The 13,639-nt window shown below is 37.0% G+C and overlaps 1 protein-coding gene and 1 long non-coding RNA gene across 2 annotated transcripts; one reads left to right on the top strand and one right to left on the bottom strand.

Moving 5' to 3' along the window:
• Positions 1–186: 186 nt before the first annotated feature.
• LOC127811610 (probable thiol methyltransferase 2) lies at positions 187–8,066 on the top strand. The gene is made up of 8 exons (XM_052351622.1): positions 187–673; positions 889–1,019; positions 1,544–1,630; positions 2,414–2,514; positions 2,593–2,692; positions 3,599–3,645; positions 3,741–3,819; positions 7,449–8,066. The coding sequence occupies exons 1-8, from the start codon at positions 295–297 to the stop codon at positions 7,500–7,502; spliced, it is 978 nt and encodes a 325-aa protein (XP_052207582.1). The 5' UTR covers positions 187–294; the 3' UTR covers positions 7,503–8,066.
• A 392-nt stretch (positions 8,067–8,458) lies between these two features.
• On the bottom strand, positions 8,459–12,032 carry LOC127811611 (uncharacterized). Its single transcript, XR_008025741.1, has 3 exons — positions 9,588–12,032; positions 9,437–9,498; positions 8,459–9,303 (listed from the first exon to the last, which is right to left on the bottom strand). It is a non-coding gene; the product is annotated as an uncharacterized LOC127811611 (long non-coding RNA).
• Positions 12,033–13,639: the final 1,607 nt, after the last annotated feature.

The raw sequence follows: 13,639 nt of genomic DNA, 5'->3' as shown, positions 1-13,639 counted from the left end.
ATATCCATTTATTTACACTAAATTTAATATGTGTGTAAATATACAACAACATATTAATCTAAATTTAAAGTAACATTTTCATTATTTTATTTTAATACCCACTCCCAAATCCCAATCAAAATTTTATGATGGTTGGTTGGCAGGCGACGCCACGGCTGGGTTGACTACTATATATATATATCTAGCGGGGTGTGTGTGGTTACGAAGGGAGGGGTAACCTGCTATGATTTAGATGCTTCCTCCTCATCCTCATCCCTCATTTCAGAAGAGGAATCATCGTGGGCTGCTCATCCGATGCCCAATTTGAAATTGAAGATTAACAGGAGCTCCTTCGCATCCACATCCATTACGTGGGGGTTGGGGTTGGTGTTGGTGTTGGACGGTGCAGCGTCTACGCACACAGTTTCAGTCATTCAACAGTTGCGTAGGCGTAGCATTCTTCTCCGCCTCCTCCGCACTCACACTTCTACCACCAGCAGCACCAGCAGCAGCGATAACCATACCAATTCTACTACTAGTAATAGTGGTACACAACGACAGAAGAAAATAAACAAGGAGATGGTGGTGGTGGAAAACGACACCTCAAAAGACCACCACCTGATCCCTGACATCATCTCCAATCCCATCTCCACCAAGCTCCAACAAGTCATTCACTCCCACTCTTCCTCCTCCGGTACCCACCATTTACAATTTCATACTTTTCATCTTCATCGTCGTCATCATCCCCAAATTCCTTTGCTCTTGCTATTGTTTTTACTGTTACTACTTACTATTTATCTCAATCCCTCAAAATCCAATGTTGCTATTGATCTAATGCCCAAGTGCAAATCGCGGGCGCCCTCAACTGGGCGAACATTAACCAGACTTAACTGTGTGTTGACTTACCAGGTGGTTGGGGAAAATGTTGGGATGAAGGGATAATTCCCTGGGATTTGGGGCAGCCTACCCCAATTATGGTACACCTTCACCAGACCGGCGCCCTTGCCAAAGGCAGGGCTTTGGTACCCGGTTCTGGAAGTGTAAGCTCTTTTCAAAGCTTTCTTTTGTCTTTTGGTCTTAAATTTATTTGCTTACGTGCATTCTTACATTCATATATTGAAGTACTCAATACCCTTGTTTAGAGGCGCTGTATTTTTGTGGGCAATAAACTCGTCAGAGTTTTAAAGTTTTGGATTTGGTTTGTGCAATCTATTATGATAATATTTTTTCTACTTGCCGTCATGGTGCTATTAGGACCCTAGATATCTTATGGACTGCAAATTGTTCATATTTTAATTTGATTTGGTTGTTGATTTAAAACTTAGTTTTCCAACTTTTTCCAGGAAAGAAAAAAGAAAGAAAAAAAGAATGAAGCTTAATATACAAAAAACTTTGGCAAAAGTGTTCTCTCACGTGCCAGAATTACATGATTCACTGCCTGTTGAATTTTTTCCTAACTCGTTCTCTTCATGATCTTGCTATTGTTTCCGTGTTTTATTTTCTGCTCTTACAATTTTCCCATTTTTCTTTGGCTCAGTTAAATAAAGCAGTTCATTTATAACAGGGTCATGATGTGGTTGCAATTGCATGTTCTGAACGCTATGTTGTTGGAGTGGACATATCAGAAACAGCAATTAGGAAAGCAATAGAGGTGAGAGCTGATGGCATGGCAATCTATTGTCATTAAAGCTCATTATATCCTAAATAAAGGCAGACACTGGATTTGCAATGATCGCAACACTTGGCAAGCTGAACTTCTTCACATAATCCTAAATAAGGGTTACATGCAAATTTTCTGCTTCTAGTCTCGGAAGGCGTGGATGCCTTTTTTGTTCTTTGGTATTGCTTTGATGACTCATCTGTGTCTTATGCAGTTAATTTCTCCTTTTAAACATTTCTGAACCTTTTCAACATTTTGATGTCAAGAATGATGAGCTTAAAAGTAAGACTAACAAAGAAGATGAGATTAACTTCTAGACTAGAGCTATCTTTGTTTGCTACTCGTCTGCTCAATCAATGAGTCCTTCACAAGACATGTACTAATTAAACCATTCTCGTGATTGAATTTACCCCTTAGGTTTTATTGGCCCATTGTCTAATTTTGTTGCCAAGGGACGTGTAAATTAATTTTCCATTGTGTAATTTTGTTGCCAAGAGATGCGTGTAAATTAGTTTTGTTGTTTATGGGGAGTTATCCATAGTTGATCATCAAATCTCCTTGCTAAGTAATGCAATTGCCAAATGTTTATTTCTTGCTAATAACTTGTCAAACTTGTGTGGCAATTACAAATTGAAATAGCAAATACTTGGACAATTACAAACTGAAATGACCTCCTACTGTTTTCAGAGTTATGGCTGCACTAAGTTTTACATTAGATCTGATATCTTTTGGAGTTGCTCACACTTTAATTTACTGCAAAAATTGTGAATGCAGTTGTCGTCATCATTACCAAATGCAGGTTATTTTACTTTCTTAAAAGCGGACTTCTTTGCTTGGCATCCAACTGAGTTATTTGATCTCATTCTTGACTACACGTAAGTTAGTGAGGGTTTAGTTTTGACTATCCTGGTGGAAGAAACATGTTGATAGTAGGTTGAATGGAAAACTTGCAGGTTCTTTTGTGCAATTGAACCTGATATGAGATCAGCCTGGGCAAGCCAAATGCAAGCTCTTCTAAAACCTGGAGGAGAGCTTATAACACTGATGTTCCCGGTGACCATTTATTCTATTTCTCCAATCCCCCCTCCCCTCTTTTCATTTTTATTAATTGTGCTTTGCTCATTAATAATTTCTTTATATGGTATACAAAAGCAATTTCTTCATGAGAGAATTTCTCTCTTCTTTAAATTAGTTTTATCATCATCATCACAAACCTTTACACACTAGGTGGGGTTGGGTACATAAATTCTAGCTCTCTCTACTTCATCATGGACCTTATTAGATAGGCGTCACTCTAAATTTATTATTGATAATCTCATTGCTGATCTGTCTTTTGTAAGAATAACTAATCTTCAAGTAGTGTCATCCATACTGCTATTTTACTAAACTTACATTTCATGTATTTGGTTTTCGACCTGCTCAACTTGAAGCCTGTGGATTCTAAGGTATCCCTCATTACTTTGAGCTTAACATCAACACCTTCTTTTGTCTCATCTGCTAACACGATAACATCTACAAATAAGATATATGAAGGCATCTCTTTTTCCATATGCTTTGTGAGTTCATACATTAAAATAGCAGATTCTTCAAAATTAGTTTTAACAAAGAACAAATTCCTCTCACTTTCTTTCTAGAATGGGCATGCTCGTCTTCTAAAAGAATGATGTTTAGGAGCAGTATTTCTGGTTAATCTTCAGTGCTGAGCTACACACTTGTAACAGGGCAATCAATGGAGATTCTTTTTACTTTTCATATTAATGTTAAAGCATTTTCAATCGACTCCACTATCCCTTCTCTCTTTGATGCCTTTATTTAATTCAAAATCAGAGTTTGTTGAACATTAGTCCCATCCTCATTTCAAATTGGAAAGCCCCTCATTTCTGATGGAAGTTTCAAAAGAGGGATTCTTGTTTGATAAACCGCAAATAATACAGTGAAATGTGTATGTTTTTGGTGCAGATTAGTGATCATGTTGGTGGCCCACCATATAAAGTATCAGTTGCTGAGTACATCTCTGCCCCTTAGTTTGTTTTCATTTTATTCTTTCAATTTTTTGTTGGGATTTGTTTGGATTGGTTATAACTGGCTTTCATCATTGTAGTTATGAAGAGGTATTGCACCCTATGGGGTTTAGAGCAATATCTGTTGTGGAAAATGAGTTGGCTGTTGGACCTCGCAGGGTATGTGAACAAACCCATTAATTAAACATATATTGTGTGGTGTACTCATATAACTTCATACAAGAGAACATTGTATATTATTCTTGTCCTATAGTTTAATTGTTCTTGCTTTCTTTCTGCTTTACCTTTCCATAATCTCAAAGGCACTAGTTACACCTTCGGTAATGAAACACTGTGTGACATAATTTTATGCTCATGGCTTACTCTGTTTTTTCTTAGATCATAGCATTACTTTTTCAGTTGAAGACTTTTAAGAATTTTTTTACTTTCATTTGATTAAATGTAATATATTTTTCTAAAATAAGGAATCATTGAATCAATTAAACAGTTATGATGTCAAATTTGCATAGTTGTGCTGCCCCTCTATCCCACATATATACATATAAGTACCGAAGTACAGTTTTTTTAAGTGCATCTAATTACTTAATTTTATATATATTTATCAAGCATGCGACCTCAAGTACCTTAATAGGCTAAATATTATTTGCAAGTATCTTCAGGAACTTGTATGAAGGAATTGCCTATGAATATCCCCCAGCCTTGTGGACTCTTGTCCACAGCAAATCACTTGAAGCCCCTGATGCTCCTTATACTTCTTTCAGGGTCAATGAGTATTACTTTTGGCATCTCTCCCACAAAAGGAAAATTTTCAAATTCTCCTTCCATTTCTTCAACATTTTTATCCTATCTGACCCTTCTTTCGAATGCTGAAAAACAAAATAAGATAGATGAACACTTTATTATTAGAGTAAATTTACTCTTGGTACCCAAGGTTTCATTAAATTATAGTGTGTACCCTCAATGCTTTAGAAATTACATTGACCTCTCTCTATCAAACGAACATTTACCCATTACCATAGGGTCAAAGACGCACCTAGGCTCAAGGCTCAGCTGAGGGTGCCTCACTCTATGACGCTTGCAGCTAGGTGCTAAGATGTGCCTTGTGCTAAGGCACCAGGCACATGCCTTTTGCTCCTGTCTATTTTTTTTTTTTTATGCACTTATTAAAATCTAACTAGTAATAATCAGAAATTTGAGAAAACAATAAAACATTCCATTATTTAGTTAATAGTGTTGGTTATATGTTATTCATCATTTTATGAGTTTGAAAATAATGATGTATAAGCATTTTTATACAGATTTTTTAAATGTGCACCTCACATTCAAAAGGCTTGCCCTCGTTCCTAGTGCCTCCTGTGTAGGCTCAAAGCACTCTTGTGCCTCAGTGTGCTCCTTTGACAACTTTATCCATTACAGTTACTATTTTGCCCCTAAAAAATTAAATTCTCTCTCCCTATATATACAGAACAATCTTGCTCTATATCCCCCCCCCCCCTCCTCCCCCCCACATCTCAACTCTCCCCCATATCTAAACAAAGAGAAGGAATTGATGACGAGGTTACTGAAACCCAAAACCAAAAGCTTGAATACTTGGGTTACTGGAATTGAAATAAATAACTATAGGTTACTATCTAGTAAGTTTTTCTACTAGATAATTAAAAAAAAAAACACGTTTAAATATCAACCCAAAAGCTTGAATATTTGGGTTACCAGACTTTTCCCTCAGTGAAACCATGTTTAACTATGTAGTAAAAAAAAAACAAACAGAACCATGTCTAACTATCAACATTAATGTGGGTTCCTTGTTTAAGTCCATTTAAACTCTAATTTGATTTTTTATTTCTTGGATAAATTATCCAATTCATAGGAATCAATTAGATGAACCAAATGCTGGTTGTGAAAACCAAATTGTTGGGTTGGCATGATGTATGGCACCACACACCTGGGGGCGGGTTGGGGGGGGGGGGGGGGGGGGTTGAAATGAGTGTTTTAAAAAATTTACTTGAAATGTGAAAATCTTTACTTGAAATGAGGTTTTAATGAGTTAACATAGAAAAATGGAAAATGCAATGCTTGAAAAATATAAAGCAAAAATGAAAAAATGACACGAGATTTATAGTGGTTCACCTAAACTCAACCTATTCCACTACCTTAGCCCCCCACTAAGGATTTTCAAATCCACTAAAATCTCATACTTTACCAAGTAGGTCCTCTAGTATAAATTACTAGGAATACAAACCTTTTACCAAACTTGGTAAGCCCTCTAGCACATAAGTTAGGAATTACAATGATAAATACAAACAAGAAAATCTGAGAGTTAACACTCTTAGTTACAATATGTCTCAAATAAAAACACAAAGGCTAGAACAAGATATTACAAATGATAAATGTAGCATTTTGAGAGAAAAATGAAAGCTTAAACACTAATGAGAAGGATCAATACAATAGTAAGCTCTTAACACTTTATTTCCATTCATTAGCCTTCTCCAGTGCTTCCTTGGCTGTATTTATAGGCTTCTCCAAAGGTTGAAGAAAAACTAGCCATTATTAGCCGTTGGAGCCTGCAAAAACTAACCGTTAAAAAAATCTGCCAATAAAACGGTCGACAAATTCAAAAGATCGATCGACTATTTTTCATAAATGCACATAGATCGGTCGACAGGTTGAAGAAACCGGTCGACTGATTTCAAAAACAGGTGACCAGATCTAATGCAGTGGCTGTCGACCAATGGTGGCCGAGAGCATGCAATCACCCGGTCGACAACTTTCAAGGAAACGGTTGACCGATTTTTAAAGACAGTTGACAGTTTGCTTGCCTTTAACAACTCAGAGGATCACATGCATAATACAGTCGACAGTTTTGCCAAGTATTCATGATATGGAAAATATTTTGACACTCTTAACATATTTGATTTCAAAATAAATATAAAAGATTTTATAAACATTGAAACATATATATTCTTTGGCATTGATTGAATTAATCATTTTCTTTTTTCAAAGATAAAATATAATCATTTTCAAATGCCAAAAATGTAAATTTTTTCATCATCAAAACATTATCAAATGCAAAACAACACAAATGCTAATTCATCCTTACCAGTTGCCACCACTACCTTAAACAAATATGCTATAGTTGCAATTTAGGAATCAATCGTTCTTTCTTTCAAATAAAAAAAGGGGAACAGAATTTCCTTAAATCTAGCATGCTTAAGGTTTGTTATTGTTTTTGTCTTTTGTGTGCATTCTTTTCATCTTGTATTTGGTCAAAATTTTTTATGTTGTATTTTGGTGTTCATCTGTTGCAATTCTTGGTTTGCTAATAGCTTATAGTGATTTACTAGTGTAGTCATAGTTCTGAGGGAAAATTGATAGATTACTGTTTTTTTGGTAAGTTGATAGATTACTGTTTTTTTGGTAAGTAAATTGATAGAATACGTTATTACAATCCTAAACATGTATCACAGATTTTAGAGATAGATTTATAAGCAGAACATAGATGTGATAGGGCAATGGAAGTCTCCAGCTCCTTCGACCAACAGATTATTATCTCTTGCAGGGCCTCCGTGCTTCAGAAATACAGCTTTCACAATAGTTCCTTCCTTTCCTTCATTTTTTTTTTTAAATAAAGTGAAGTGGATGGACAAAATGAGACTTGTTTTGATAAATTCCTAAATTTCCTCTTTCATGGCCTTCATACTTATCCTGTGGAATTGTGAATGAGCCAAAGTTAGATACTTTCCACTAGGTTATATTACATTGAAATGCATTAAACAGAAGCTCCTTTGCAGGGAAGAGAGAAGCTTGGAAGGTGGAAGAAAGTTGCCAGCCAATCATCGCTGTGAAAAAGACCATTCTACTTCTCCCAGTCGTGCATCACTTGAATTGCTAAATGAAGAAGAGCCAAAAGCTCAGCTAGGCAGACGTTTTTGTTCACTTTCAAGCATTGCACAAGCTTCTTGATGACGTGGCCCCTAAGAAACAATGTGCACCAATGAACAACAATCACTACAAACGGAACATTATTGACTGAACAGTTAACAATGCAGGGACATTTCTTCTCAGAAAACAACTACACAGCCCTCTCAAATTACAGATATGAGACACTACTCCATTACTTTGCCTTCAGTTTGTGGAGGCCCAGGCATGTTAAAGTTGCTTAACCTGCAACACAGGAACTCTTAAGATCTTGGGGCTTTTGCAGGTCCTGATGCATCAATGTACTTGCATTTTGACCTAGCTACCTTGGGCCTATCCTAGTAAGATGGAGACTAATTTTCTGAACTAGGTACTTGTCCTATCTTTTCTTCATCCTTATCCTTGAGATAAACCAAATATGGATTTCATCATAGGCCTCTATAAATTGAAGCGCTTGCTACAATTTGACAGCAGGTAATCTTCAGTCATCATATTGTGCCTGCTTGAGATGCCCAATTCTTAAGCCAATCACCCTCAAGTCCTTCCGTGCCTTTTAGTGTTTAATAGCTGTTTAGCAACCTGTTACCTTATCTACACTAAGAAAGTAGAAATATAATCTTCAAATTCCAACCCGAAAAGCAGATCTCCAGCTGCAAGAGACCCTCTTTAATTCTATTGCATCATTTCACGCTAAATCACATTCTTTTTTTGCATTATCTAGGAAACAGTAACTATCTTTGAGTATTATGTGGTTTGGTATGTCTTTTTTTTGTGTAATTGAGAAATTATACAACTCTGCATGTTTCTAACCATAGAAACACCTATTATTGTGCTCATGTAATAAGAAATAAATCAAACCTTAAAGCACTAAGGGATGAGCTATTTGCCAAGGACCTTTGTCTCTCCATTTGAAGCTCACAAAACTCCTTGATTACATTGTTGCCACAACCAAGCAAATTTGGCTCTCCCTTAAAGAGATTCAAGATCTTCCTCACGTATGGTCATCCAAAAAATAAGTGATTGTCTTTTCATTGCATCTTTGCACAAAAAGCATCTATATGGAAAAGACATATATAAGTTCATATGATCCAAAGTAGACAATCTTTCCTTGTTGGTCAGCCAAAGGATGAAAGTGTGCGCTGGAATCCTTGAACTATGCCACACCAAGGAATGCCAAAGGATTCTCACTCGAGGGTGAGAAAGGCATGATATCCTTAGTTGACGTTCATTAAAGAAAATCTTCTTGCTCCACCAACGAAAGAGAGGGCATAGACTCATAAATCTCTACTGGAAGAATAAGGTTCCCCTGGGGCCAACACCAATCCCTTCCCTCAATAATCGCTGAGACTCTGGCCTCTATAGATAGATCCACTTGTGCAAGCAACGGTAAGGAATATTGCTCAATCAAAACGCCCAAAGGGTGTCATAGATCATACTAAAGGAATGCATTATGCCCGTTTCCAAGGTGCCATTGAAAATGCCTACAAACCCAATCTCGGAGCAGGATGAGCTTCCTGCAATACCGTAGGTAGAAATATGGAATATGGAGAATTCAGAAGCACCGACCCTTCAAGTGGTAAGAGTGCACCCATTGAATCCACACAGTCTCCTTAGAGTTCTGTAACATGAGCCAAATAAGCTTTGCAACTAGAGCTTGATTCCATACAAAGAGGGTTTTATGCTCAACCTTCCTTGCTCCTTAGCGCAGCATACCTCCTTCCAAGCCACCTTAGTTTTGTGGCCATTCAAGTCAGAACCGCTCCATAGAAAAGCTTGGATAATTTGCTCAAATTCCTTGATTACATGCTTAGGTAAGATAAATAGAGAAGCCCAATAAATATGAATAGTTGAGAGAACAAACCTAACAAGCTGAAGATGCCCCCGAAATGATAGAAGCCTATTTGTCCACACTCCAACATGCTTCTAAACATTATTCAAAATCAACTTGCAATCTCCATAAGAAAGCTTAGTAGTATTCAATGGAATGCCTAGATAACAAATAGAAAGAGTACCTTTCTAAAAACCAGAGGCCAAAACCAACTCTTCCTTTTATGATTTCATCAGAGCAAGATATAAATCAATCACTTTTTATGAAATTGGCTTCAAGACCTAAAGGGATTGCAAATTTATCCAGACATGATTTCATAGTTTCCATCAGCAGGTCATCAACAAACATCAACATGATAATCCTGGACCTCTCACAATGCCCATGGTATTGAAAATCATCAACGTAGGAGTGACATCTTACAATCTTATGAGCAACCTGCATAACTAAAACAAAAAGATATAGAGATAATGGGTTTCCTAACAAGAGAAGAAACCATGAAGATCTCTATTAATTTTCACTGAAAACTTTGATGTTATACAAACTCAAATCCAAACACAGAATTTGGGAGGAAAATTCATAAGGCAAAGCACCATTATTAAGAAATCCCAATCCACAAAATCATAAGCCTTTGCAAGATCAACCTTCACCACACATACTAGTGAAACAGCTTTTGCGCTAGAAGAATATTGTCTCCAATATAGATCTCCCCATAATAGCAACAATTTGAGAGATATCCACCAAATCAGGAAGGACTACTTTAAGCCAATTAGGTAAAACCTTGGAAATAAATTTATAAATGACGTTATAGCATGATATTAGGCGGCATTGACTAACCATCTCAATTGGGCAACCTTGGGAATGAAACTGATAATGGTAGCATTGACCCCATCTTGAAAATCTCCCCTCTGAAAGAAGCTCTGAATAGCATCCACAAAATCCCAAGCTTTCCTAAAGAACTTGAACGTAAAACCTTCTGGACTTGGGGCTTTGTCTTCACCTATGTTGAAGATGGCCTGCTTAATCTCTTCCACTGTAACAAGATAAATCAGGCATGTCCATTGATCATACAAAGACCTCTATCAACATACATTGCCACTTCCACAAGGCTCGGGTGACTGGGGGATTGTCTAGGATCCATAAGTTTCTAGAAATGTTGTATTATCAAATTAGATAATTCCTTCGTAGTTTTCATGTGCGTACCATCCTCAAGTTAGGGGCTTCAAATGTGGCGAAGGTTGCGATAGGCCATCATTGTTTAGAAGAAAAAATGCATGCAGGGATCCCTTTTCTCATCCTATTGAGTACAATCTCTACCACAAAAAAATCTGTCTCCTTGACCAACCAAAAGTGATAATTAGGGAAAATGATCACTTTGCATCAAAATCAAGGATAGTGTTAAAATGACACATTGCCCTTGTTGATTTGTTTACAAATTCATTACAATTACATCCAGCTCTCCTTTTTCCTCCAATATATCCTTAGAAAAAATAAATTGTAAAGACTTCCTCATTTCGTTCAGCCCCTCCTCCATGCCGCCGCCCCAACTCAAGTGAAATGGGTAAACAGGAAGCAACAGAAGTTGACAGTGAGTTGGTCGTATGCTCCATACAATCAACGAAACAATAACAAAATGGAAATGGGTTTGCTTCAAGACTAGATCTGACTGATTATAAAACGATCTTTGTTGCAGATGATGATGGGGTTTGAGCATTTGAAAGATGTTTGTGCCCTTTGGGAAGAACGAAATAATGTCAACAAATTAAAAACAAAGATAGTGGGGAACGTGCTTAAATATTGAAAGTGATGTGAATTAATTAACAAGAACGGTAGATTGGTTTGAATTAAAGTAACTGAAAAATTGAAAAGAAAGAAACAGAGAGATGGGGGTGGGGCTGTGCAAAAGTGAATTCAAAAGAACATTTTGCGTTGCGGGATCCTAGCTAGTCAAAGAGATCAGATTAATTTTCTGGTGCAATAACAGCGTAGGCACATACATACATATCATACGAGTGGAGTAGAGGGAGAGAAGTGGAGAAAAGTCTATATATATATATATATATATCTGTGTGTATGTGTGTGTGTGTGTGAAGATGAAATAGGCTAAGCTGTGACGGCCGTTGCTTTGGGTTCTGTGGCCACCATTCATCAAAGAGGTAAGCTCCTTGCCCTGTACGTATTCTTCGAATTTGAAATCTTTTTCTCTGTAAATTAATCCCGACCGCGCAACTAGCCGAAGTCTCCGATAGTTCCCACTAATCATATAATAATTATTCAAACAGAGAAGGAAAAGGAGGAGGGCCTCTCTATGGAGTGTACGCATCAAATATATAAGAAAGATCAACAATTTAATATTGATGTTAATGAATATATATATATATACATATTCAATCTCTGACAACAAGCTATAGCTAGTTAGTGGACAAATTAATTAAAGAGATCGGGAGATCAGTGAGAATAAGAATAATGTTATTCATCTAGACTTCAGCTTAGATGATATGTTTTTATTAGACAATGAAAAGATGTACAATAAACATAGACATGTGCACATTTTCATTGTTCAATAAAAATATGTCACTTAGACTGAAGATCCAGTCTAGATGAATAACATTATTTTGAGAATAATGAGACGGGAATTAGAAGATGCAGCACTAATAGCAGTAGTCAAGGAACACAGATCAGAAGAACAAGTGGTCAGTAGTAATACTTGAAGAAAAGCAGAAGCAGGTGGTGACCGAGAAGAACAAGCAGAAGCAGAAGCAGAACAAGTGGTCAGTAGTAAACAACCCCTTTGTGTGCCTGGCCCAACATAGACAGGAACAAATTAATTTGGTTGAAACATTTCGTTAGTGGCTTTCTGAAAGAGAGCGACATGTACATAAGCAGCAGCAGCGTGGGTTTGCAGGTGGGACAAGCAAATGGCGGTGGCCAAGCCCACCGGGGGAGGGGGGGCGCCCCTGGCTCGGTACGTATGTATCCATAGATTGATAGATTCTTTCATTTACTACTTCCTAGTTATTATACAATAAATTAAGTGTACTGTAGTTAAAACAAACATATAATGTAACATGACTATGCATGGACTAGCTAGTACTCATTATAGTTCCTGAATATATATATATATATATAAGTTAATTAATAAAATATTATTCATATATAAGTTAATTAATAAAATATTATAATAAAATATTATTCATATATAAGTTAATTAATAAAATATTATTCATATACTTTTGCCTTTGTTCTATATATATATATATATATGTTTAATTAATTAATGTTTCTCTAGTGACCAGTATATGTACGATAATCTGATACTAATTATTATAGGTAATAACCAAGTTTGGAATAGGACAAGTTGTGGATTCAGAGCACCCTAACTTTAAGAAAGGCGACTTAGTTTGGAGAACCACCTAAGGATGAGAAGAGTACACACTCATCACAACACCTACAAATCTCTTTAAAATTGAACATACGAATGTACCCCTATCATACTCACAAGAATCCTAGGTATGCCTGGTATGACTGCTTATTTCGATTTCTATGAGATTTGCTCTCCAAAGCAAGGGGAAAGGGTGTTCATATCTGCAGCTTCAGGCGCTGTTGGTCAGCTTGTTGGCCAGTATGCAAAGTTGATTGGGTGCTATGTTGTTGGAGCTGTCGGATCTAATCAAAAGGTTGGATGGAGTACCTAGTAAAGTTTTTAATTAAAGAGGAGATGTAGATGGTATATGTTGACACATTTTTTTTTGTAACATCTCGCATCGAGCGATAGGAAGATCCGGAACAACTTACCCTAATGAGCCTACTCGAACTTCCCAAGAGGGTCATCTATTCTTGAGCTTCCTTAGTTTAAGCACGCTTAACATGGGAGTTCTTTACCTGCATTCAGCTTAAAAGGTATCCAGCTGGTGTTGTTTCTTTCCTTACTTATCCTCGATGTATACTATCATCTTCTGGGCTCTTGGGGTATTACACATCATGTCATCATAGGCCCACAACCACAAATCAACTCTCAGCTCTTGCCCTTCAAAGGATAAGAGCTTCATCACACTTATGAGCCCCTCAGTCGCCCTCTGGGTGATTGATGTGGGACGAACTCGGTGCTAACGCACCACCACCAGAGCCTCCCCCTAAGTGCGGTGGCTATCATGGGAGCGAACTGTCTTAGGGGTGACAGAGGATAGTTCAGCCAAGGAAGAGCATGACTTGGCTACAGCTTTGAGAAGGTGAGTTCCC

Source organism: Diospyros lotus, chromosome 10 (genome assembly GCF_014633365.1).
Source record: "Diospyros lotus cultivar Yz01 chromosome 10, ASM1463336v1, whole genome shotgun sequence".
Taxonomy (NCBI): domain Eukaryota; kingdom Viridiplantae; phylum Streptophyta; class Magnoliopsida; order Ericales; family Ebenaceae; genus Diospyros; species Diospyros lotus.
The sequence above is the reverse complement of the archived record's forward strand: the minus strand, read 5'-3'. Positions and strand labels throughout refer to the sequence as shown.

Bases quoted from the DNA above. Each gene is read 5' to 3' on its own strand.
- LOC127811610 (XM_052351622.1), top strand. From the start codon at position 295: ATGCCCAATTTGAAATTGAAGATTAACAGGAGCTCCTTCGCATCCACA. The intron at 1,631-2,413 runs GTGAGAGCTGAT...TTGTGAATGCAG, and splicing joins CAATTAGGAAAGCAATAGAG to TTGTCGTCATCATTACCAAA. The intron at 3,820-7,448 runs GTATGTGAACAA...GCTCCTTTGCAG, and splicing joins TGGCTGTTGGACCTCGCAGG to GGAAGAGAGAAGCTTGGAAG.